The 25,577-nt window shown below is 63.9% G+C and overlaps 1 protein-coding gene and 1 long non-coding RNA gene across 7 annotated transcripts in view; one reads left to right on the top strand and one right to left on the bottom strand.

The window, feature by feature from the left end:
- Positions 1-7,090: 7,090 nt before the first annotated feature.
- The window catches only part of AATK (apoptosis associated tyrosine kinase), a 32,990-nt gene continuing 14,503 nt past the window's right edge, over positions 7,091-25,577 (top strand). For 2 of the 6 annotated variants that reach the window (XM_045489820.1, XM_045489819.1), the window contains exons 1-2: positions 7,091-7,287; positions 23,430-23,563. In XM_045489820.1, the coding sequence (XP_045345776.1) occupies positions 7,206-7,287; positions 23,430-23,563 (216 nt within the window). In that variant the 5' untranslated portion in view covers positions 7,091-7,205. Of the gene's footprint in view, positions 7,288-23,429; positions 23,564-23,823; positions 25,071-25,577 lie in introns of those variants that run through there. The other 4 variants (XM_045489821.1, XM_045489822.1, XM_045489823.1 and 1 more) reach the window with 4 other exon arrangements.
- On the bottom strand, positions 21,034-23,423 carry LOC123604115. The gene is made up of 3 exons (XR_006715226.1): positions 23,177-23,423; positions 21,999-22,095; positions 21,034-21,076 (listed from the first exon to the last, which is right to left on the bottom strand). It is a non-coding gene; the product is annotated as an uncharacterized LOC123604115 (long non-coding RNA).

Genomic DNA, 25,577 nt, shown 5'->3' with positions numbered 1-25,577 from the left:
GAAGCCACTGGACAATGATGGGACCTCCTCCGGTGAGCATCCAGGCCGGGCGGCTGTCCTGTGTGCATGGGTCACTGTAGGCGGCCAGGGAGCCATGTCAGGGCTGGCCATAAAGGTGAGGCGGGGTCAGGGAAGTCTCTGTCAGGCCACGCGGCCTCCCACCAGGGCTGTGGGACCCCAGGCAGGGCTGGCCTCTCTCTCTGGGTAGGGCCCGCCTCGCAAGACAGTCACCAGGTTGAGAGCAGGGAGACCAGAGACAGCTGCACCCCGGGAGGCCTTCCCGGCTGTGGTCTGCCTGGAGACACCTTATGTCCGTTGGCTTTCTGGGCCCGTGCGCTTCACCAACAGAGCCGGGCCCCGATAACGCCCATGCAGAACAGCCCCTTCCCAGCCCCAAACCCAGCTTCCCTCTGCGTGGGTTTCCCTGGTGATTGTGCACAGCACGGGCACAGCTCTGAGATCCGTCGTCTCTGTGTGAGTTGCGCACACATGTTACTTTGTGTAACAACTTCATGTGAGGCCTGCAAGCTAAGGATGTTCCAGAAACTTCTCTCCCTGGCCACTGCTGCTGGACCCTGGACAGATCCCAGCATCTTTGTCATAGAGATGCTATTTCAATGCGTGTCTCTGTCCAGGGGAGTGTCTCCTCCTTGGCTATGGTCACAAGAGCAGGATGATTGGGACAAACCGTGGACGGTTCCACGTTCTTGCCCTAAACATTCCCGGCACGCCTGTCTGCTCCATGCCCGTGTGGAATGCACGCCTGCACGTGCACGCGGACCCCGAGGTCTGGTCCCCAGCAGGCAGTGCTGACACTCCCTCAATGTACACTGCTCGGCACAAAAGGAATGAAACGCTGGACGAACCCTCACACTCATGAGGGACAGGAGCCAGTCACAGAGGACCACGGAGCGTGTGATGCCATTTGTCTAGAATATCCAGAATTGGCAAATCCGTAGAGACAGACAGCAGGCTGGGGGTTGCTGAGGGATGGAGGGGTGGGAAGTGAGGAATTAAAATAGAACAGGCTTTAATTTTGGAGTGGGGGGAACGTTCTAGAACTGGTTGCACAACATCATGAATGGGCTAGATGCCACTGACTCGTTCATGTTAAAATGGTTTGTTTTATGTTACACAAATTTTACCTCGATAAGAAAAACGAAATATCTGGGGCGCCTGGGTGGCTCAGTTGGATAAGTGTCCGACTTCGGCTCAGGTCATGATCTCGCGGTTTGTGAATTCGAGACCCCCGTCGGGCTCTGTGCTGACAGCTCGGGGCCTGGAGCCTGCTTGGGATTCTGTGTCTCCCTCTCTCTCTGCCCCTCCCCTGCTCACGCTCTGTCTCTTTGTCTCTGTGAAAAATAAACATAAAAAAAATTTTTTTTAATGTAGAATGGGAAACAATGCTTTTTTACAAAAAGATTGATTTATTTATTTTAAGGGAGTGAGACCGTGAGATCACAAGCTAAGCCGAAATCAAGAGTCGGATGCTTAACCGACTGAGCCACCCAGGCGCCCCGAAACAATGCTTTTAATGAAGCATAAATCAAAGAGAAAACCTAAAAAATAAGCACCAGTGAAGGGTCTCGCAGTGTGACTGGCCCAGTGCTGAGCCCCGCTCCGTCTGCCCCTGCATATTCCAGAAGGCCGGGTCTCTGTCCACTTCTGCCTAGGTTGCAGGTAAGGGGTGCGAAGCCTGGGGTGAGTTCCCGGGATGGAGAGCGGACGGACGGGCTCCTGGAACCAGCACCTGCCCTGAGCGGACAGATAGCTGGCTTCTGGAAAGCCCCTCTGCTTTCATTTCTGTCCAGAGTCAGGCCGCACCCCCTCACCTGCGGCCCTGGGCCCGCTCTCTGGGCTGAGCTGGCCTGGATGGGTCATGGGGGCCACCTCACAGCTCTGGGCACAGCGTTGTCCCCGTGCACGGGCACAGCAGGCACTGCCCTCTCCTGCCTGGAACCACTGCTGGGGGAGAGGGGCGGGCCTGGTCTCCGCACCCCCTCTCCTGCCCCCTGCAGAGCCCTCAGCAGCCCAGCCCTGCCCCAAGGCCCGCAAATATGAGGGGAATCAGCCCTTCTTTCCCAGGAAGCCATTTTTACGTAAGGACAAGGCTGGTGCAAGCCTCAGACTCCTCCCAGGTCAGGGCCTGTCCCCCTGGGGGTGCTGTGGGGGCCAGGCTGGCTTGGAACTCTGGCACTCTCGGTGACTGCGTCCTGCCTCTTTGGCAAATGCCAGAACCCCTTCTGTCATCCCCCTGCCAAGCACAACAGTGGGAGGCAGGCTCCTGTAGGAGAGTTCTTCTGGGTCTGGGGCAAGTTCAGGGGGAGGGAGTCAGGCCTTTCCCTTTGCAGCTGCCCCTGCCCACCACACACACAGGCAGGGACAGGCACCTGTCCCCCTCCTCCCACCCCCAGGCTGTGGCCACACTCCTGGTGCAGCAGGAAGGGGTGGGCCAGGGGAGCGGGTCTGGGGCTGTGGGTGCCGTGAGTCTCCTGGGGGTGAAACCCCTGCAGGCAGGGTGTCCCTGGGGCCCTGCAATGCCCACTGTGGTGCCCGTCCCCACACGGGCAACCTCATGTGCAGAAATGCCAATGTGTCTCATTATTACAGGAGAGACTCTACAGATGCTGTCCCTGTGCCCTTGGCCCTGCCCCGTCTCCACCTCTGTAGTGGGATGAGGGGGCCTCCCGAGAGGTGTGTCCACACCCGAATCCTGGTACCCGTCAATGGGATCTTGTTTGGAAACAGAGTCTTTGCCAATGTGCCCAGTTACGATGGCATCATTCTAGATTGGGATGGGCCCTAAAGCCACTGACGGGTTCCTTATGAGAACAAGAGACACCCAGAGGAGGGGAGAAGGCCACAGGATGATGGAGGCAGAGATTGGAGTGACATGGCCACGGGTCGAGGGACCTCTGGGGCCACCAGGAGCTGGAAGAGGACAGAGACGCTTCCCCTAGACCTTCAGGGGATGTGCCTTCCGACCGTCAGTTTCCCTCCTCGCCCCGGAGTTGTACGAGAGCACACTTCTGCTGTTTTGAGCCCCCCGGCTCGTGGTCATTTGTCAGGGCAGCCCCAGGACACTTAACAAGCCCCCTCCCCTTGACCCTCTCATGCTCTCCCCCTCCTGCTCTCTCTCCCACCCCAGGCCTGTCCCCCACTGTGACACTCTCCCCAAGCCTCAGGTGTGGACCCAGCTAGAATGGAGAGCAGGCCCCCTCCCTTTATTAGGGGCCTAAAAGGGGGCCTGCGTGTTCCCAAGGGGCACAAAGGAGGCTGCTACCCTCCAGGCTGGCCAGATCAGGGGCACATCTGGGGGTGTGGACTGGAGGGGTGCCAGGCTGACGGGCAGACATCCCTTTGTCTCAGGCCCCCCACGGCTCTGTTCCTGCTCCTGTGAATGAAGATCAGGGTATGTTGCTCATTGCGGATTTCCTCATTGATTTTGACCCTTTAAGGTATTGCATTAAAATATCAGTTACCCACGGGGCGCTTGGGTGGCTCCGTCGGTTGAGCGTCCAACTTCAGCTCAGGTCATGATATCACGGCTTGTGAATTCAAGCCCCGCGTCGGGCCCTGTGCTGACGGCTCAGGGCCTGGAGCCTGCTTCGGATTCTGTGCCTCCTCCTCTCTCTCTGCCCCTCCCGCCACTTGTGCTCTGTCTCTCAAAAAAATAAGTAAGTGTAAAAAAAATTTCAAAATATCAGTTACCTGATTACAAAGTGCGACAGCTTTACTGGGAAATAATTCACACACCACAGAGGTCACTGTTTAGAACGCACAATTCTGGGTTTTGCAGGTGTACGAGCATCACAGGACAGTTTAGTCACCCCAAAAGAGGCCACGCACCCCTTCAGCGGTCACCTCACTGGGCACCTGGCCCACCGGCTGCGTCCTATCTCTGTGGCTGGGAGCAGCGTGGGCCCCTCACACGGGGGGCGGGGGGGCGCCCACAGCCTCTGTCCTGGTGCGTTGGGGCTTCCTTCGCTGAGCACGCCTCCGGGGCCGGCCTGTGTCCCCGCAGGTGTCACACTTCATCCCTTTCCTGCACGGGACGTGGGCCCGCTCACCTGCTGAGGGACAGAGAGGCCTCACTCCGTCACCCCGCCCGGCCCCACACTGCTCCTACACATGCTGCTGAAGCCTCGGGCTTTCCCGCGTCTCCTCTAGGCCCAGACTCCCTCTGTAGACACCATTCTCGGCGAGGCCCGGCCCCCTTGGATCCTTCCGGGGACAGGTGCCCTCCCCTCACCACCCCAAGCACCGGGGAGGCAGGAACAGGGTTTGACGCCATCTGCCCGAGATGCCTCTGTGACCCCGTGCTGTAGGCCCAGAGGCTCCTGCCCGTGACCTCGATCCCCGTGGCCTAGGACTTCCTGTGGGTCCTGTGGTGAAGCCAGGGAAACAGTACCTGCCGGCCTGGCCTTTACGGGTGACAAGCCAGCCCCTTGGGCAGCGGTCGCCCAGGTGTGTGGCACCCTGACCCCCACCTTTATTAGGCCCAGCTCTGGCTGTGGAGGAATCTGGGGCTCCGGGCTCCCCCCAGGTCAGGGGAAGTCGGGGCATGTCTTCAGGGACCTCCCCCCACCCCGGGATTGGTATAAGCCAGACCTGCGGGAGCCCTGGGCCATCCCTGCCTGCCCTCTACGCTGGGACCTGTCTCTCTGTCTTGCTGCCCCCACCCCTGACACTGGGCAAGCAAGTGCCCCAGGGCACAAGGTGTTGGATTTGCTGCTGGTGCTCGGATCCTTTGTCTTCCCTGTGTTTTGTCAGAGGTCAGGGGGCTGGACCTCAGCCCAGAGGCCAGGGAAAGAGTCCCAGGCAGCCTGGCCAGCCCCGAGCAGCTCAGCTGTGCCCTCCACAGGGCTGCGGCGCCCTGTTCTGCCCAGTGGGCCTCATCATGCCGGCAGAGGGTCAGGCTCGTGCCGACCGGGGGGCCTTGGGCTCAGAAGACCCCGGCAGGATAGCGGTTCTGGCTCTGACTCCGGGGAGCATCCAGACAGACCCTCCCCTAAATTCCAGTGCCAGGCTTCCTGCCCCACACCGTGGTGATGGTGATGCTTGCCGGCTGGCCCCACGTGGGAAGTACCAGCCCAAGGGACAGAAGAACGCTGGGGGCAGGGGATCTGGAATGCCTCAAGTTCAATGGTTACCATGCCTGGGACACAGCAGGCCTCCAGGAAAACCTCGGAAGACCCTGCTGCCTGGGGTGGGGGGGGGAGGGGCGTCACTGTGGTCAAGTGCGGTGGGAGCGTTGCAGCTGGAGCCCTGCCTGGACCCCAGAGGAAGGTCCGTAACCCCAAAACTCCAAGATCTACCCACCCTGTCCATGAGGCTTCCGCTATGGGTGACCCCTGCATTTGAGTGTGCCCACATGTGTGTTCACAGGCAAACTGTGTCACAGGGACCTGTCTTCTGACCCTGGTCACTGAGGCCAGCTACAGTGGTGCAGAGGGTCTGGACAGAGACAACTTAGGGCCACCGGTCATCTCCCCTGCCTGTCCCCCAAGGAGCCTCCCCAGGGTCCAGGTATCCGGGGCACCTTCCTGGGTGGGCAGAGGCAGGACCCTCCATATGGGGGCCGGGCAGTGCTGGGCCTACCTCCTGGGTGGGGAGGGGAGGTCCTGGACTGTGGACCCAGCCCCTTTTCCTGGGTACACTCCGAGATCACAGCCCTCAGTCACCTTCACCACTGGTGGCCTCTGACCCTGCTCGCCCCCGGGATCTGAGCACCTGTCCCCACCAGGCCCCTTACTGGCTGTTCCACCTGTGGCTCCTTTATCCTCAACAGCGGCCTGTGGGGCAAAGCTGCTTAGAGCAGCCTCCACACAATCAGGGTGGGTCAGAAGGTTCTGGATACCCTGTTCGCTCCCACAGGCCTGTGGTGGGTCAGGACTGTTCATAGCAGGGGACCCTTAAGGTCTGAAGGGAAAGGAGGGGACCATTCCTTCACCCCTTGGTGGGGCACTTTCTACACAAGGGGACCCTTTAGAAGAAGGCCACCTTCTGGCACCCTCTCCCTAAGGGGCTGACTCCTCAGCGGGAGCCTGCGTCCTTGCTCTCCCCAAAGCCTTCGCAGGCCCTGAGGGCGGTAGGTGCCCCCTCCTGCCTCCCACAACACCCCTGCCCTCCAGCGGGGCCCTGCCAAGGGGTTTTGCTCATCGGCCGGGGAATGAATGGATGGATGAACCAGCGTGACCCAGGTTACATAAAACCCAGATCCCGGCTACACTGTAACTCCCCCGGCTCCCACAGGGGGAGGGGCGTTGATCTCAGCACCCCCCCCCTCCCCCAACCCCGGCCGCCCGCGCCCCACCGGCCCCCTGCAGCGGGCGCCGCAGCGGTGCAAGATGGCGCGGCGTGGGGGGTGGGGGTGGAGGGGACCGTCCCTCGGTGCCCGGCGCCGCCGCCGCGCCCGCCCCAAACGCCCGGCGCTGTGCACTCCCGGGCGGGGGCGGCCGCCTCCTCCTCCACGGTCGTCGCGGCGTGGCACAGGCGAGGGTGGCCAGTGCAAAAATAACCCCCCGCCAGCGCGGGCGCCGCCCCAAGGGCGCGGGGCCGGACCCGAGCCGCCTCCGAAACCTGCGTGTGCGGGCCGCGTGCCAGGCCCCGAGCCCCGCGCGCGTGGCCCCCCGCGCGCCTCCGGGCCCCCCTGCGCGCGCTTTCGTGTTCCTCCTGCGCGCCACGGTGCCCACCCCCGCGTGTGCCGCCGTGCCCTCTCCCGCGTCTCCGTGCCCCCTCCTGCCTCCGTGTCCCCCCCCCCCCAGCCTTCGTGCCTCCCCCGCGTCTCCGGGTCTCCCACCCTGCGTCTCTCCGTCCCCTCTGCCCGCGCCTCCTCCCCACGCCCGGTCCCGGCGCCCCCCCCCCCCCCAGCCTCCGGGTCCCCCCTCCGCGCGGCTCCGTGCCCCCCCCCGCCCCGCCGGGGAGGGAGCCCCCCCCCCCCCGCTCCCGCGCGCGCGCCCGCCAGTGTTTTCGGACTGCACCAGCCCCGGAGCCCCGCGGCGCCGCGGCCGGCCGGGCGGAGGCTCCTCGTCTGCCGCCGCCGCCCCGCGCCCGCAACGCACCCGCCCCGGCCCCGCGGCTGCGGCGGTGGGCGCTCGGCGGGCCGGCGGGCAGGGCGCGCTCCGCACCTGCGGCGGCCGCTCGGGCGATGGCGCGGCGCGGCCCGGGGCCCCGGGCGTCCTGAGCGCAGCGTCAGCCCGGGGATGCCCGCCGCGCTGCTAGCCCTGGCCATGTCGTCGTCCTTCTTCAACCCCAGCTTCGCCTTCAGCTCGCACTTCGACCCCGGTGAGTCCGCTGGCCGCGCCCCTGGGCCAGCCCTCTGCCCGCTGCGGCTGCCCCCAACCTGCCGGTCCAGCCCGCCAACCCCCCCACCCCCACCCCCACCTCCAGGCCCCCCCCCCCCCCCCCCCCACTGCGGACATGATGCTTCCTGAGCCGCGGTTTCCTCTTTTGCATGGAAATTAACCCTTTCCCCACCCTGAGTAGAGCCCGCGGGAGGAACTGCTCTGGGAAGGACCCCCTAGGGGCCTGATGGTGGAGGTGGGCAGGCCGCGTTGCCCGCACTGGCACAGCTGAAGCCTCTGGCAGGGGGGTGGGCCGCGGAGGCTCAGGTAACTGGGGCAGGAGACCTGCATTGGCCCCAGGTGTCCAGAGGAGGAAGTGGCCAGGACCAGGGCCCCCCTGGGAGGTGTGGGAGTGTTGCTTTGGGTCCCAGGCCACCATGGCCCCTTGCCCGCCCATGGTCTTGGTGTGGGAGGCCCCTGTCGGTGCTGGGGGCAGGTTCTAGGGAGCCCTGCCTGGCTGACCAGTAGCCTGCATAGGGAGTTGGGAGCAGCGGCCACCCACAGGACGGCCCACTGGGCAGAGGCTCAGGAGAGATGGGCTTCGGTGGGTGTCCGGGGCCCCTGGACAGTGTGGGGGAAGCCAAGGCAGCACCATCTAGCTGGCTGCAGGGGCCCTGGGGCCCAGCCTCTTCTTCTGCCAGCCTGGTGGCACCACATTTACCCGTGGCTGCCTGGCCTAGTGGCGGCGGTGGGCAGGTTCAGTGGGCCCAGCGGCGGGGGGCAGCTGGAGGCCCGCATCCGTCACCAGGAGGTGGTAGGCTTTCTTCCCTCCGTCCCTCCCAGCTCTGGGCCTCCTCCACCAGCCTGAGAGATAAATCCCTGCCCTGGAGCCATGGCCCAGGGGCCCGAGTCCCACCCACATGTCACTGGAGCTTTGGCACAGGCTAATCCAGCCAAAACAAAGCCAGGCGCACATGTGACAGGCTCTCCTGGGTCTCCCTCCCTGGAGCAGGGCCCGGTGTGTGCAGCCACGCGCGGGGTCCCCTGGGCACGGCCCCATCCGAAGGCATTTTGCTCTTGGGAGAAGGGAGCTGACGTGAAGTCTGTCTGTTGGGTTTAGGGTGTGGGTGTCCGTCCCTCAGAAAAGACTTCCCAGGCAACCAACTCCCAGGGCTTGGAGAAGGCGCTGTCATCAGCAGCTGGCCCGGAGGGCGGACAGCAGCAGCCCTGTGCCTGGGCAGCCTTTAGGGACAGGCATCCAGGCCCCTCCAGGCCAGTGCTCCAGTGCTCCAGTGCCCCCGCCCTCTGGGAGGCGGGGGTCCAGCTTCAGGAAGTGCCAGCCTTGGAGCTGGTAGCAGGGTCGTTTGTGCTTGTGTGTGTGTGTGTGTGTGTGTGTGCACGCCAGGACTGACCCCGGGATGGAAGCCCTCCCCCAACCCGCCCTCTTGCACAATTCGTGGAGCCCAGACTTGCCCTGTGTGGGGTTCACTTACCCCCTCCCTACACCCGGGTGTGGGCACAGACCCTTCCCCCACTTTAGAGAAACAACAGTGCAAACAGCTGTGATCAGTGTAATTACAATGTGTCAGTTTAATGACTTACAGGGAAAAAAGTTGTCGGGAGGCTGAGGGGAGGTCTCCTCTGCAAGGTCAGTGAAGGGCAGAGCTGTGTCCTCGCGTAGAGGGGCTGCCCTGAACGGCGGCGGTGGGTAAACGGGCAGGGGTGCAGGGTGTTGGCCCCACGGGAGCTTTGGGGAGGAGGAAAGGTGGGGTCCCCTGGCCTCCCGCTAAGCGCCCAGCGTTCAGAGCCCAGTTCTCACCCGCTGGGGTCTCTCTGCCCAAACCCGCCTCTCTGGGGCTGGTTTCTCATCTGTAAAATGGGATAACGGTGCTTACCCCCCCCAGGCCCTCGTGGAGGTTAAGTGCCTGGGGAAAACTTGGGGCTTAGTGAACCGAGATGCTATTTTAGAGGTGTCTCCATGGCGCCACCCAAGAGTGGAGAGAGGTGCCTCTTTTTGAGGGCTGCACGTGTTGGGGGGTGCGGGAGACCATGCTGGGGGCATGGTCTGGAGGGCAGGGAAGACCCGAGTTCTTGGCCGTCTTGAAGTTTGTGTCTGTGGTTGCCCAGCAGTCAGGGGTGGACAGAGAGGCCAGGCCCGTGCAGGGAGTCCCTCATAAAGTCACCAGGCCAGGCCATGGGGCTTTCTTGGGATTCCGTGATGGTCCCTATGGGCGGGAGGCAGTGACGGTGGCAGTTATATTGAAGAGGGGACTGGGGCATTAAGGAATCTGCTCCTGAAATCGATGTTGCACTACATGCTAACTAATTTGGATGTAAATTAAAAAAGTAAAATTAAAAAAAAGATACTAACCAAGAAAAGAAAAAAACAAAGAAAAGGGGACTGAGTTTGAGGCTGAGGCTGTATCTGCTCAAGTGTGACCTGGGGACCCCACCTAAACCAGTGCCTGCCTGGGCCACCACCAGCTCTCAGGTATGGGCAGGGCCAGGTGCCATGGGAGGGGGGCAGGCGTGCATGTGTGGTCTTGGGGCACCTTGGGCCTGTGCAGGCTGCCACTTCTGGGGTCCTCTTTCCCAGGATACGGGTGAGGGTGCGGGATTTCTCGGTAGACGTAGCCGTGTGACTTCAGTGCCGTGTGGCCTTGGGCCGAACGAACACTCGGCCTCTCTTGAGGTTCAGTCCCAAGTACGTGAAACCTCACCCTGGAGAGACCAGGTGGGAGGCGTGAACTGAGGGATGATGGGTGTGTCACAGGGAGGGTCAGGAGCAGTTGGGCGGGGCCAGGAGGGACAGGATGGCGTGGCCATGAGAGAGTGAGGGTCCCCTCTCCCGTAGGAGTGTCCCAAGGCGGGACCCGGCCGGATGAGGCCTGAGGGACCTCAGTAGGTGTCTGGCAGGTGCCGGCCTTGGTCACCGTGCTGCGTTTCTGGGCAGGGCTATGAGTCCCTGATCCCGGGGGGCCTGGGGCTGTCTGAGGGGCCGCCTCCAGGTTCTGGCTTCTCCCCGAGAGCTCCCCTCCCTGACCACGTGGCCCTCTCTGTGCCACCTCAGTTTCCTAAGCTGTAAGGTGCCCGCCTCTGGGGGTCACGTGAGGGTTCACGGGGTCGGTGGCGTGAAAGCAGGTGTTGGCCACGCCGGTCGAGGCTGACCTGGGGCAGGGGTCCTGTGCCCTGGCTGGTGGGACTGGGGGTGTGGGAAAGCTCCTGGAAGACAAGGCAGCCCCGGCCCGTTCCCCCCGCCTCTCAGCTCATGTCGTGCCCCTGGTGGATCCTCACCCCGAGCCTGGCCCACGGGGAGCTCACTCCCAGCACAGGGTTGGGCGCACCCAGGGCCTTAGGGTGACGCCTCGGTGGGGGGGGGGGGGTCTGAGGGGACGAAAGGAGGGGTGTACCTAGGGGAGCTGAGGACCACGGGGCACCCGGGAAACTGGCAGCGGTTTGCAAGCCCGGCTGCCCTGAGGCCTGGCGGGAGCCGGAGACAGGCGCTCCCAGGCCCCTCTGGGACCACACAGGCAAGCGCCCTTCTTGTGCCCTCCGGGGTGGGTCGGCGGGGTGTGGGCCAGCAGGGGGAGCCATGTCCCTCCGGGCACAGGGGGAGGGGAGCCGGTTTCTTTGCTTCCCGCACGTTCTCCGGGAAGCCAGGCTCTGCCCTTCCCTCAGTGGGGCTGTTTCTCCCCCACAGGGCCCTGCACCCACGCAAAGAGGCTCACACACACTCGTACACGCGTGAACGCTCACGGATGCACACATGCCCTCCCGTGAGTGAAAGTGATACACCCACGCACGTGCTCACGCAGACTCCTGTGCGCACACATATAACCTCACACACACACCCCCTCCTCATGTGCACTCGCACACATACGTGCTCATACACACCTGTATGCACACATATAAACCTCGCACACACCTGCACTCGTGCACACACACGCACGTGCATTCTCACCCACCTGTGCACACACCCGCACTCCTGTGCGCACGCACACACATGTGCTCACACGCATGTGGTCACACACTGTGCACACATATAAGCCGTCGCACACGCCTACACTCCTCATGTGCACACGCACGTACAGGTGTACGCCTGCACACGTGCCCCTTCACACTGACGAACACACACGTGCACCTCGTGCGGACATGCCGGGGCAGAGCCTGCCCGTTAATAACATGTGTGGTCACCTGCTGGGGCTGGAGAGTGTCCCTTGGGCGCAGTTAGCCCTGAGTGTGGCCTTCTGACCCGCCGGCTGCCCGTCCGTGCTGCCCCGGCCTGCCCCTGACCTGAACTTGGGGCTGGCCTGGACCTGATCCCTCCGAGGCCAGACCATCTCCCCGGCCTTGGGTGACCTTGGGCCGGGCATATTAGTGCCTCTGGCTTCTGTGCATGGATTTTGCCACCACCTTGTCCTTGGGGGTCCCGGTCCATGAGGTCCCCGCCAGGGCCGTGACCTCCTGGGTGTCGCACCCACAGCCCCGTTCTGCTGTTGATTTCCGCTGGCCTGGGTGGGTACTAGGGCATCCTGGGTGGGGTCGTGGCTGAGGGGAGAACCAGATCCCGCTTCCCCCTCGGCCCCCAGCTCCATCACTGCTCTCCTTGAAGTCATGGGGGCAGGGATGTCTGTGTCCGAAGCAGGTGGCCTGGGGCTCCGGGGTCCAGAGCTCTCTGTCCCGGTGGCTGGCCCTCAAAGGCTGCCTCTGCTGTCCCCCGGCCACGGAGCCTTTCCCAAGGGTGGGCCCCTCGACCCACAGTCTTTCCTGGGGGCGCGTGCCTCTCCTTTATCTGGGAAACTCCCCCACGTACCCCATCTTCCCTGCCACAGTGGGCTCCTGGGGGGAATAGTGTCCCCCGCCGAAGTTCCTGTCCATCTGGAGCCTCAGGATGGGAGTCTTCGTAGGTGTTCAGGGTGGGCCTAAGTCCCGTGGCTGAGGTCCTTGCGGGAAAGCGGGAGGCCGCCTGGCACCCCCAGAAGCTGGGAAAGGCCGGCGGGACCCGGAGGGAGCGTGGCCCTGACCGAGGACTTCTGGCTCCCGGCGCTGTTGTGCCCCGTCCCCGCTGGTGATGTGCCGTCCGGCAGCCCCTGGTGGCTCCGAGCCTGCCTCCCGCCCTCAGCCTGCCTCCGCCTCCGCCACCGTCCCCACCTGGTGGAGCCTTGGGAAGAAAGTGAGGCGACCACACGCAGGCATCCTCAGGACCTGCCTGTCGCACGGGAAGGGGCGCCAGCGGGACGGCGGCCCGAGGCCTCCCCGCCCCCCGCAGAGGAAGCAGCAGAGGAAGCGAGGGCAGGGGACGCAGGGCCGGAGGCCATTTCCCAGGCGGCCTGTCTGGGCCGTGTCCATGCCAAGCCCCCCCCCCCCCCGCCCCGGGCTTCCTCGGGCAGTGGCAGGGCCGAGGTGGGGCGCCTGGGGGCCCCGAGTAGGGTCAGGGGTCTCGGGAGAGTCACTCTGGGGTTAGACCAGCGGTCAGAGCCACGTGGGAGCGGCCGCCCGGAGCCGGGTAAGTGGGGGTTTCTGGGAGGACAGGGGCCGCTCTCCACCGTCGGGCCCCGGGGGACGGGGGCTTGTGGTTGCGAGGCCCCAGCCCCTGCTCTGGGGAGGAGGAAGTGGCAGGACAGGAGTGGGCAGGGCCAGTGCAGTGGCTGGGCGGCCTAGGGGTCGGCGCGTGTGCGTGAGGCAGTGGGGTCCTGGCGACGGGGGGGTCACCTCCCACGGTGGGGTGTGGCCGGACCTGGCCTTGCTCAGCCCCGGCGAGGGTGCGGTGGTGCCCCTCCCCATGAGGGGTGTGCCCACCTGCTGGTCAGGGTGCCCTGGCCGCTGGCCTTGGGCTGGCCGGGGAGACAAGCTGTCCGTCCGTGGGAACCAGGCCGGGAGCAGGGGAGCCCGGGGCCCACCTCTGGACTCTGCCGAGGCCTCCCCTGTGCTGAGGCCGGCGTGGGAGCACGGCAGCAGGATGGCTCTGGGGACACCGTCTTGGGGACTTGGGGAGTCCTCGTCGGGGTCTGGCTCCGGGGAGGGTCCCACAGGCTTCGTGCTCTGCCATGTTAAAATTCTTAATGATTTTGAACAAGGGGCTGCGGGGCCGCCTGTGGTCCCCAGCAGGTGCGGGGGCTCCGACCCCCCGAGTAGGAGGACCCAGGGCCTCCAGTGGCTGTTGCTTGGCCTCAGGCCGGGCGAGTGGGTTGTTTGTCGGGTGTCCCAGTCACACCGATGGCACTGTTCCGCCGGTGACCTGGTGTGGACGGCCATTGCCTTCTGTCCCCGACTTCCCTATGACAGCTTTGTTGAGATATAATTCACATTCCAAGGGACTCACCCCGCCCCTGGCTTTTTCTTTAATTTCTGAGAGGGGGAGGGGCAGAGGGGGCGGGGACAGAGGCTCTAAGCAGGCTCCACGCAGACAGCAGCGAACCCGATGGACGCGGGGCTCGAACTCCGGAACCGCGCGATCATGACCTGAGCTGGTCACATGCTCAACCGACTGAGCCGCCCAGGCGCCCCGGACTCACCTCCTTGAAGCGCGTACTCCGGTGGTGTTTACTGCACTCACGGAGTCGTGCAACCATCCGAGCGGCGGGGTTAGGAACGCTGGTGTCCCCATGCTGACCGCCAGGCCCTCCCCACTCCTTGCCCCCCACCGGCACCGCATGTCGCGTGTGCCTCCAGGGGCTGGCCTCACGTGCACATTTCGTGTCCACAAGTCGCGCAGCGCGGGGTCTCCCTTGTCCCCCCCCCCCCCCGCCCTGCTGGGAGAGGGGCTGGAGCCGCTCGGGGTGGGGGCAGCCGCAGTGGACGCCGTGGGCTGCCCAGCGCGTGGTGGCCGCCAACCCGGGGTGCCCCGCGGCAGCCTCACTTGCCTTTTCCCGCCACCTGGCGCCTTCGAGGCCTTTCTGGGGCCTTGTTGCCCGTTTGCACGTCTCTTCTGTGAACGCCCGTTACAGCCTTTCCCTCATCGCTCGGGCATGGTGTGGACGCGTCCTGGGCCAAGCTCCTGGCCAGACACAGGTGTCGTGGCGCTCGCGCTTCTGAGCGGGCTGTGCACCCCCCCAAGAGGCAGCTTCTAGCGCCCGTGGATGATCCACCCAAAGGAACGATCTTGCTCAGATCAAAGCCGCGTAGCCTGTCCTGGTCCTCGGTGGGGCCTGGGCTCCTTCTGCTAGGCCCATGGGCACATTGCTGCTCGTGGCCGAGGCTGCCCCTGGCCTGGGCGACGTCCCTGCCTTCCTCCTTCCCTAGCTGGCCTCACCCCAACTCTGCCCTGCGTGGGGTCCAGGCAGAAACTTGGAGGCGGGGATGGCAGGAGATCTGGGGCTGGGGCGAGCCTGAGCCTGGGGGCCCCTTGGCCTCTACCAAGCTGCTGTCCCCCAGCAGCCCCCACCCCGCCGGGCTCAAGAGAAAGCACTCATCTATCCAGCTCCGGCCCCTCGGGGCGGCCTCGTGCCGGGCGTGTGTCAGAACGGGGTCCCCAGGTGAACAGAACAGTCGGGCCTGCTTTCCCGGGGTGTCACCCACAGGCCCCCAGGGGAAGTGCGGGCCTTGGACGTGCTGCATGTCTCAGAAGGACAGGAGGATGAGGCCGGGGACCAAGTGGGAGGAGCATTTGTGCAGAGGGGACCGTGTGTCAGCCAGAGGGGAGCATAGAGGCAGGCCGCGGCACCCATGTTAGCGGTCCTCACCCAGACCCCCAGGCCCCCTCCTCAGGACCAGCTGTGAAAGTGCACCCATGGTGCAGGAGGGGGCTCTGATGTGGGTGGTGGCCCCGCCTGGGCTTTCTCATGTGTCACTGGACAGCGTGCAGATTGCAGAACTTCCTTCCGTCCCTGTGTTTGTGACAAGCTGGCCTGATGTGGGGCGGAGCCGGCTGGCTGCTGATCTGGCCCTGGGGTTCGGTCCTGGGCGGAACCTGGAGGGAGCCCCCAGGGGTGTGCCCCCCCCCCCAAACCGCCAGTGTGCGCTCCAGAGCACGCGCGTGATGGCGGGGAGTGCATGTGTGTGCAGGTGTGAGCGTGCAAGTGTGTGTGCACGTATCTGGGAGCAGGCACGTGCATGTGCATGTGAGGGCCTAGAGGTGTGCATGGGTGTGCGTGGGTGGGAGACTGAACACATGACAGTGTGTGAGCGTAGGAGCAAATGTGTACGTACTTGAGTGTGTGTGTGTGTGTGTGCACATGTGCGTGTGAGTGCCTGTGTGTGAGGACGTGGGGACGTGTGTGCTGTCCCTCCCCCCTTCTCCGGAAGGAAGGCCCCAGGCCCCCCGCGGAAGTGTCCTGCCCCTGGGGAGCGGGAACCCAGGCTTCCCCCTCTTAGGCTCTGGGTGAGGTTCTAGGTCCCGACCCACAGCAACAGCAGGAAGGGGGCTGATACTGGCCACGCCAGCTGCCGGGCCGCCCTCCGTGGATCTGTGGTCGGGGGCTCCGGAAAGAGCCCTCTCGGGTGAGCGGCTGCCGTGACCCCACTTGGCCCCTGGCCACAGCCGCCCGGGCAGGCCGTCTGCACCGGCAGGGTTTTGAGCCGTGACCTCCGGCTCCAGGCCTGTCACTCTAGGTGGACACTCACGCTTCTCTCTCTTGGAGGGGGCGTGCCTTCACCTCACGGCCCCACCTCTGTCTTTGGGGTGCACGACTGTTCAGATCACCTGCTCACCGTCCAGCCCTGTGTGCACGTCCCCCACCCCCTGTCCTGCACAGAGCAGGAGACCGGGACTCGGGGGTGAGAGGTTTGGAAGGTTCTGGGGTGGGGGCAGTGGGCCACAGCCTCCCCACCCAGACGCACCTGCGGGGGGCGGAGGCTGGGCAGCTGCGACCCTGCCCAGAGTCGGGTTCTGAGGTGGGGAGGACGCGGTCAGGTGAGCCTCGGGGCCGCGCGTGACGGTTCTGGATGCAGTCCCGGCTCTTGTGGGGTGTCTCCTGCAGGTGTGGCTTTCGTCTCAGGGGGGCCCGCGTGTGTCTCTGGCTGCCACTCCCACCCCGGCAGCCCGCAGCCCCCCTTACAGACAAGGGGGGGCTCTGGTTTCGGTCCCTGGTCCGTCCTGTCATCGTTCCCGCTGATCTCTGAGATCTGGGGGAAGAAGGGAGGAAACACACGAGCCTGGGTCCCCCTGGGAGGCGCCCGGCCACACGAGGGCCCAGACCTGGTGGAGGGCGCCCGTGTCCCCGCTCCAGAATTCCGTTCCTCTAGGGAAAACTTCCACGTCTGGGCCCACAGACCAACCTTCGTGGAGAACCTCTGCCCCCTCCGCCCCCAGCACTGGCTCTGCTCCCAGGACGGCTGGTGGGAGTGGGGACCTCTCCTGCCGGCCACCCCCCTGCCCCGGGAACCCCAGAATCCTGCTGACTCCTGCTTGCTTCGGCAGGGGGCTGGGAGATGGGGGTGTCAGGGGCAGATGATGGGGTCAGTGGGGCCTCCCTGGGACGTTGGCCCCTGACACCCTGGGCACGCAAACTGCCACCCTTAACACTGTTCACTTGCCTCATCCTGTTAACTCAGCAGAACGCCCTCCTGGCTGTGGTTCCTTCCTGTGCAGGACCCCGTTTGCGTCACCGGGCATGGGGGCAGGGGGACTGGTGCCAGGATGTCCTCAGACGCCCGGCCGAGGCCCCGCCCCGGGCCTGCGGCTGATCCCCGCCCTGGAGTCCCCATGGGCTGGGCAGCCTGGGCACGCCACGTGAGGAGCCCGGGGCACACTGGGCTGGGCTGGGGACCCCTCGGCTGCTCCTGCTGGGGAGTGAGCTCTCTGTGATGCGAGCAGCAGAGGGCATCAGGCCTCGATGGACAGTACTCTCTGTTGTGGATGTGACCCTTGACCTGGCCTCCACGGGCGTCTGAGTGCTCTCTGGACACTTTGAAATCGAGGTGAAGCTCACGTAACGTAAAGGGGACCGTCTGGAAGTGAGCGATGCAGGGTATTTAGTGCCCAGTGTCGTGCACCCACCCCTCTGGTTCCAGAACATTCTCCTCACCCCATAACGACACAATGAGCCACCAGCAGCCACTCCCTATCGCACGGCCCCTGGCAAACACCCCCTGTTTTCTGCTGCCCTGGAGACTCCACACCCGTGGGGCCTCACGACACTTACTTCCCATTAAAAAATCATGGCATCGGGGCGCCTGGGGGGCTCAGCTGGCTGAGCATCTGCCCCTGGCTCAGGTCACGATCTCATGGTTTGAGAGTTCGAGACCCATGTCGGGCTCTGCGCTGTCCCCCTTGCTCTGCCCCTCCCCCACGAGTTCTCTCTCTCTCTCTCTCTCTCCCCCTCAGAATAAAATAAACAAAAATTAAACAAAAATCATGGCATCTTAGTGGTCAGACTGCTCACTTACCCTTCAGAGCAGATGCCAAGTGGACAGCAGGGGGTGGCCTCTCCAGAGGAGACTGGGGAAACCGAGGCACGTGGCTTCGAGGTTGGAGGGTTGACGGGCCCCGCCCTCGCTCCTTCAGCATGGCGCCCGAGTACTGCCTGTGTCTCGGGCCCCCAGGGACGTCCCCTCACGCCAAGCCCGTGGGCAAGTAGGGCTCAGCGTGGATGGCTCAGAGGGGCCATTGGTGGGTGGTGCTTTTGAAGATGGCGCCCGCCTGGGTGAGGAATGGCCTGGAAGCTTCAGACCCCTGAAGTTTGGACAGGGTGTGGGGGGCCGAGCCCAGGACTCTGTGATGCCGGGGCCCTGTTCTGCGTGCTCTGCGGCCGTGGGGGTCTTTCCAGATGGAACGATGGGTTGTGAGTGATAATTACAGGAGATGACACACCCTAGATTCTAGAGACCTCGTGCTCTGCAGCGGCCATATGGAATGTGCCAGCAACGAGCAGGCGGTAAGCGGCTTCTGCCGCCCCAGACGGGCACCGCTCACGGTTTGAGAGATTTTCTTCCAGGTGAAATTTTTTTTTTTTTTAACACAACGGTGACTTGGATTTAGGAGCAGTCCTGCCTCTTGCTTTCAACCTTATCGACGTGTGACTGACATAGACGCAACCACGCCCGTTGACGGTTGGCCCTCGGGAGACCTCGCGTGTGGTTTGGGGGGGCCCCACGACCCCTTGGCCGCACGGTCACGTGACGGACACTTGCCCGGCGCCCAAACGTGTCCTCGTGTGTCTTCCTTCTCCTGAGTAGCGTCACGTTGAGATTTCCACTTTGAAAACTTCCTCAGCTCACTTTCTCTGGCTCCTTTGCAGATACACTGTTTTGTTCAATCCTTCCTTACTGGTCCTTCTTAGAACCGTCACCGTAGCGAATGCGTGGGACGTGTGTCTGTCTTCGGAGTTAGCGCTCTCATTCCTCCGTTCATTTATTCAGGACTTGTGCACCCTCTGGGTTAGTCTCTTGGTTGAAATTCCCAGACAAGGTGGGGGCGCCTGGGCGGCTCAGTCGGTTGAGCGTCTGACTTCAGCTCAGGTCCTGATCTCTCGGTTCATGAGCTCGAGCCCCGCACGGGGCTCTGTGCTGACAGTGCGGAGCCTGCTTGGGATCTTCTGTCCCCCTCTCTCTGTCTGCCCCTCCCACCCAAATAAATCAACATTAAAAAATAAATAAATTCCCAGACAAGGAATCACTTGGCCCACGAGAAGCTCGGTCCCCAAGGAGCTGCACCCACATCTCTGAACCGCTTTCCAGTTGATTCTCCGATTCTCGCACGGGGACCCTGGCGGCTGGTTCTGGTGCCCTGGCTTCAGCCAGGACGGGGGTTCTGGGAACTCGCTCAGGCCGGAAGCGGACTTCGTGTTTCGAGTTGCGCCTCTTTGATTACGGACGAGGCTGATCGTTTCCTTGCGGGCTTTGCTTAGTCTGTTTGTTTGTGTTATGGGGTCTTAACGTATTTTTTTTTTTTTTCAACGTTTATTTATTTTTGGGACAGAGAGAGACAGAGCATGAACGGGGGAGGGGCAGAGAGAGAGGGAGACACAGAATCGGAAACAGGCTCCAGGCTCTGAGCCATCAGCCCAGAGCCTGACGCGGGGCTCGAACTCACGGACCACGAGATCGTGACCTGGCTGAAGTCGGACGCTTAACCGACTGCGCCACCCAGGCGCCCCTTAACGTATTTTTTTTTTTTATTTTCGCTGATGGTGGGCCCTGTAGAGTAATGCTACCAGTCTTGTGATAGGTGTTCTGTAAATCGTTTTTCCTGGTTTGCCATGCGCCTTCAATTTGGGGCTTTTATGGAACATACGTTTTTATGGAGCGAAACCCATCGATATTTTGTGATTCCCTCTGTTGCTTTTAGCTTAAACATTTTTTTCCACAAAGAAGCCTGGCGTCTCCCTCTTTTCTTCTCCGGCGCTGTGATTTGACTTCCAGACGTCAGTTTGAAGTTACTGCGTGTGTGGGGACGTGGCTGTTCCCCTGCACGGTCCCTCCATCCCGCCACTGCCTGTGTTCTGTGTGGGGTCTTCTGGCCGGCCGGCCTGGCTCCGGGCTGTCCCTTCAGGCCCTGGCTCCCCGCATCGTCCCGCAGCAGCACGTGCGTGCTGGTAACAATCACCACTTTTCCACGTGTGATCAGCCACAGACACACGGCCACCCCCTCTCTCTGCTTGTTGTAGCTTCTGTCACCAGGTTAGAGTTTCATCCCCCTTAGGGTCACAGGACTCGCTGACAGACGACTGGCGGTGGGGGCGGTGATCTAGGTCATGTGACAGTCCCGCCCAGACACCTGTCCCCACCTGATGGCAGAAACAAGTCACATTTTCCTTTTACGGGAAGCCCAGCCCGGCACCTGGTTCTGTTCTGACCTGTGCCTTGCCCTTCTCCCGCCCGGCTCCCCAGAAATGCTCTGTCCCCTCCGCAACCTGGAAGGGAGACCTCGGTACACAGCAGGTGCCCCATAAATGTGAGGCACTGCTCCTAAACGTGGCCGTACAGTTTTCCAGAACGCGGTGCCTCCTCTGGGAAAGACCCGGCCGCGTTGGACCGTGGTGCCCGGGCCACCAGGCCATCGAGGAGGCGTCCCGTTCGGGGCAGGGTGGAGGCTGACCCGTGGACGGTGACAGGACCTGGGGTCTCTGCCTCGCACTCTGTGTTGCTTCTGCAGTGGATGGAAGTGTTTTCTTAAATGTAACTGGCGGGGCGCCCGAGTGGCTCATTCGGCTGAGCGTCCGACTCCGGCTCGGGTCATGGTCTCGCGGTTCGTGGGTTCGAGCCCCGCGTCGGGCTGTGGGCTGACAGCTCGGGGCCTGGAGCCTGCTTCGGATTCTCCGTCTCCCTCTCTCTCTGCCCCTCCCCCGTTCATGCTCTGTCTCTGTCTCCGTCTCTCTCTCCAAAATGAATAAACATTAAAAAAAAATGTACCTGGCAAAAGACGGTCCAGTGCCATAAACGGCCCCTGCAGGAGGGCATGTGCAGAGGCGGGACCGGGGACGGGGTGGCCGGGATGCTGGCTGGTTCTGGTGGGCAGAGCCAGCGCCCGCGATGACACGGTGCCTGCTGTGTGCGCGGTAGCTTTTGTTGTCCCTTCTCACGGGCGTTTCCATTTCCTGAACGTGTTGGCTTTGCCGTCTCGCGTCTTCACGTGAAGGAGCCGTACTCTGTGGTCCCTTCTTTTTTTTTTTTTTTTATTTTTGGGACAGAGAGAGACAGAGCATGAACGGGGGAGGGGCAGAGAGAGAGGGAGACACAGAATCGGAAACAGGCTCCAGGCTCCGAGCCATCAGCCCAGAGCCCGACGCGGGGCTCGAACTCCCGGACCGCGAGATCGTGACCTGGCTGAAGTCGGACGCTTAACCGACTGCGCCACCCAGGCGCCCCATCTGTGGTCCCTTCTGTGTGGGTTCACGTGCTTACAGCAGGACCTTAATGACAACAGAAAAGCCCCTCTTATGCCCCAACTGTGACCCGCCCAGCCCGCGGGGCACTGCAGGTGGCAGGGAGGGCTCTAGCTGCTGCTTTTAGGAGGCCCCCCTGGGGTTTTCCTCTAGAACCACCCCCGCCCCCACCCACCCCCACCTCCTACAGCTGCCCCCAGGCTGTAGCCGCCCCTCAAGGGGTTTGGGCCCACGGTTCGACCTGTGCTTCCGGCCACCCACAGGCCCTGCAGTGTTCCAACCCTGTTTTCAGTGAACTTGCTCCCTGCCCCCAGTTCTGCACGCAGAGGGGAGGCTGAGGGTGGAGGCTAAGGGTGGAGGCTGAAGCTGGGCCTCCTGAGGTAGTTGTGCCCAGCAGCAGTCTGTGCAGCCCTGCCGGGTGGGTGGCTGTTGGACCACGGTGCCTGCTGTCTTCCTCAAGGACCCAGTGGGCCGGAAGCCCCGCCCCAGGCTGCGTGAGCAGCCAGGAGAGGGAGGTGTAGGATTGCGTGTGCAGGTGGGGGCATCTGGAGAGGGGCGTGCTGGGTGCCCAGTGGGTCCCCATGGCAGTGGAGCGGCCTTGAGGGCTCTGGCTGCTCCCTGGGGGTGCGGGGATCTCCAGCCCCGGGAGGAAACGCCACGGGCCAGCGCCTGTGGGCCGTGTGCTATCAGGTGTTGGAGCCCAGTGCACGACTTTCAACACACACACCCGACTTGGCCTGCAGAGGCCCTGGGAGGGTGTCCGCTTTGGACCCCTGGGGCACCGGGACACGGCCTGTGGCTGCCCTCCACGCAGGTTTCCTCCTGGTGCAGGCCCGGCCGGTTTCCCCTGCCACGGTGGCCCCGTCCTCCTGGCTCTCTGGCCCTGCCCGGCCCCTGCTACCTGGGCCCCTCCATCTTCCGTGTGGGTGTGGGGAATGAGCTTGGAGACCTGAGCGGGAGTCCGGGCTGTGCTCACCATCTTTCCAGGCCCTCAGGCTCACACTGCCTCCAGGCAGCCCTCCCAGATGCCACGTTAGCTTGGGTTCCTATGTCGGCACAGAAGGCATGGGGACAGGGGCGCGTCAGTCGGAGGTCAGCTCTGCCACCCTAGGCAGGCTCCTCACTTTCATGGAGCCTTCATTTCTTCCTGTCCATCGGGGTCAGGCCTGAGGGCCACCTCAGTGACCATTTGGGACCGCCGAGGCCCTGCTGAGACTGGACCGGACCTGAACTGGTGGGCCCAGGATGCCAGGTGTGCTGGCCTGTGGCAGGTTGGGGGATCGGCCACTGGGGGCTGAGGGGTGGGGATGCTTGGTGTGTGCAGAGGAATTGGGAGCAGAAAACCTCCAGGGGCCAAATCGGGGATGGGCAGACAGAGGTCTTTGGGGGAAGGGGGTGCAGTGTGACAGGACAGGAGGGGCAGGCCTGCCGTGCCCGCCTCTGTCTGGGGGACGCCCGGGCTGGCCCTGCCGTGCTGGCCCGTGGACACCAGATGAGCAGAGCTGGGGGGGGGGGGGTGGTGGTTGGGGGCAGCTCAGAGCCCTGGCTTGGGGGCCACCTGTATGTGTTGGGGGGGGGGGCCACGTGATGCTATCCTGGCACGTCAGGTTCCCCATCTGGTGAGGGCTAGCCACGAGGGGGCCCTTGTGGACCAGTGCTGCAGAACGAGGGGTCGCTGCTGTTCCCAGGACAGAAACTGGGCGCTTCGGCAAGAGGGTGACTTGGAAAGGCCAAGCCACACGGGGGGACTCTGCTGCCCCGTGGCTGTAGCGCCACCTTCTCGGGGCAGTGGGGTCCCTGTGCCTCAGAGGCCAGACGGGCCTGGCTCATGGCTCTGGCCCCCAGCGGCACAGAGCCTGGCACGTGGCTGCCCCCACACGTCTCCCGCACAGCGCGCCCTGAGGGTCCCTCCCCGCCCTTGGGGTCCCGCAGTGTTGGCGGGTGCTGTCCTCGTAGCTTTGGGGGCATGACAGCCCCTGGGGCAGGCTCCGGAGAGGGGAGGTGGGGCGACCAAAGTCTGGAAGAGACGTGGAGGGCAGTTTCCCACAGCCCCGAGACCCTGGCCTCATGGAGGGGCGTCCGTGAACCCCCACAGCTGGGACCCGGGAAAGGCTCCAGCCGCTTTACCGGCTCCGTGTTCTCTGAGTGAGGCCGCAGCGGCACCCAGTGGCCGTCCGGGGAACTGCAGGCTCCGGGCCACGGCGGCCGCTCTGCCCTGAGCCCCGCGGCTGTGCCTGTGGGTGGCAGGTCTCAGAGCGAGGGTCAGGGCGGGCTGGGGAGGCAGGGGCTTGGCTGGGCCCTGGGTGCACCTGGAGGGAGAGGGTGAGCCTGGGGGGCCGGAGCCTTGGAGGCTGCTCCGTGACCCCCTCTTCCTCGGCAGACGGCGCCCCCCTCAGTGAGCTCTCCTGGTCGTCCTCCCTGGCTGTGGTGGCCGTGTCCTTCTCCGGGCTCTTCACTGTCATTGCCCTCATGCTGGCCTGTCTGTGCTGTAAGAAGGGTGGCATCGGGTTCAAGGTGAGGGCCGGGGGCCCAAGGGGATGCGGACGGGATCCCAAGGGTTGGGCTCTCTTGTGCCCACTCGGCACTGAGCCTCCCTCCCCTGGGGGGCTGCCTACGGGAGGGCCGTGGAGGCCAGCCCACTGTCTCCCCCATTTTGGACCCCCTCTGTGTGGGCATGTCCCAGCTCAGGGCCAGGCCACTCAGTGGCCGTGCATGGGTTGGGCACTCTGGGACAGTGAGGATGGGCCTTGCAAGGGCTCACGCGGGCCTCCTGAGCCGGTGTGGGAGGGGGCTCGCTCCCCCAGACGCCCCTGACTCCCCAGTGGAGGAGGAGAGCTCTTGGCCCAGCGGTCCTCAAGTTCCTGCTCATTCGAACCGACAACAGGAAACCAAAGCCACCCAGACACGCTTTCCCTGCACCAAAACCACCTTGCCAGCCGGACCTGGGGCATCTTCGGCCCCACAAGGTGGGGATCGTGTGCCGGAGCCAGAGATCGGGGTGACCGTGCGCAGTGGCATTGGTCGTTGCTACTCACGGAGCATCAGCTAAATGCACAGCCCCGTCTTCACTATGGCCGCTCCCCAGAGTTACATTCCCAAGGGTCCTGGGCTGAATGCTGGGGCCCCCTCCTGAGGATGACGACCGAGGGGTACCCCCTGGAGAGCTGTCCCCCCCACCCCGCCATGTCTGGTTGCAGCTCTGAGCGGGGAGGACCGGGGGGGGGAAGCTGGCCGTTGAGAACCCCAAGCAGAGGCTCCCTGCTGCCCCCGCCCCCCCGCCCACATGGGTCGAGTTCCTGCCAACTTAGCAAATAGCGGGCTGGGCTGTGGTCATTCACCCCCTGCCCTGGGCTGGAGGTCGGATTCCTGGGCCTGGCGAGTTGGGGAGGGGAGGGGCCGTCCTGTGGCACCCATCAGTGTCCACACCAAGTGGCCCACACCCCGTTTTAGAGAAATAGCGCCCCCCCCCGGTATGGCATGTCACGGAGTGGGGGCCCGCAGGAGCTGCCCACCTGCCTGGTGAGGACGAGGAACTTGCCTGTTACAGAGGCCACCCTTCCAGGCCCCTCAATGCCTCCGTGGCAGGGCTGTGGCTCCTTGCACCCTGCCCCGGCTAGACTGTCTCCCTGACCTGCGGGCACCCAGCATCTGGGCCAGGCAGGATCCTGGGGCCAGAGCCGTGAGGTCATGGGGGGTGGGGGGCGGGGGAGCCTTGTATAGGTCAGCCCCTCCTCGGGGTACTGTGAGAACAAGGCCCCAAACAAGGACCAGCCTCGGCCCCTCCTACCCTTGCCCTCCTCACCTCCTGGAGAACATGGTGCCCAGAACATTCCAGCCCCAGTACGTGTTGGTGGGAGGGCCTGCCTACACCAGGGGCTCCTGCCTGGTCTCTGGGGGCCCAGGGCTGGGCACCCCCGTGGAGCTTGCTGGGAGAAGGGGCCGGGCAGCGATGCTCACACTGTCCTACTTGATTGCCCGCTGTGCCGGAATCATCCAGCGGGCTGTCGGGCAGCACCATCAGGTATGGGCTGGGCCAGGCCCCGGTGGGGTGTGTGGGCCTACAGCTGCAGCATCCCAGGGCCCCGAGGGTGGTCTTGAGGGCCCTGGGCAGGCACCAGCCCCTTCCCCCTGCCCCCAATGTTCTGTCCTCTCTGGGCCAGGACAGGGACTGGCCCACAGGGACACCAGCAGGGGGTCTCCAGTCACCCCTGGAAGCTGAGAACACAGAGACCAGGGGAAAGGAGGGTCCTGGCATCACGCAGCACTGAGGGAGAAACCTAGGCCCCCCGGCTCCCAGTCCAGCTGCCTGTCCATATGGGTGGGGCCCTCCAGGCCTCAGTTTCCCCACCTGGGCAGTCCGGTTGTGGGCTCCAGGGAGGAGAGCTGCTATTGTTTGAGTAGGAGTTGTTTTGCATCAGGCTCTGGATTTCTGAGACTTTGGCTCTCCTCTGGAATGTGCTCTGGACCTGGGGGGAGGGGTCTTCCCCACCGAGAGGTGCAGCGGCGGCATTTCAAAATAGCAGCCAGC

The sequence above is a fragment of the Leopardus geoffroyi genome, chromosome E1, assembly GCF_018350155.1.
Source record: "Leopardus geoffroyi isolate Oge1 chromosome E1, O.geoffroyi_Oge1_pat1.0, whole genome shotgun sequence".
NCBI lineage: Eukaryota > Metazoa > Chordata > Mammalia > Carnivora > Felidae > Leopardus > Leopardus geoffroyi.
Note: the sequence above shows the minus strand (reverse complement) of the source record. Positions and strands in the feature narration are given on the sequence as shown.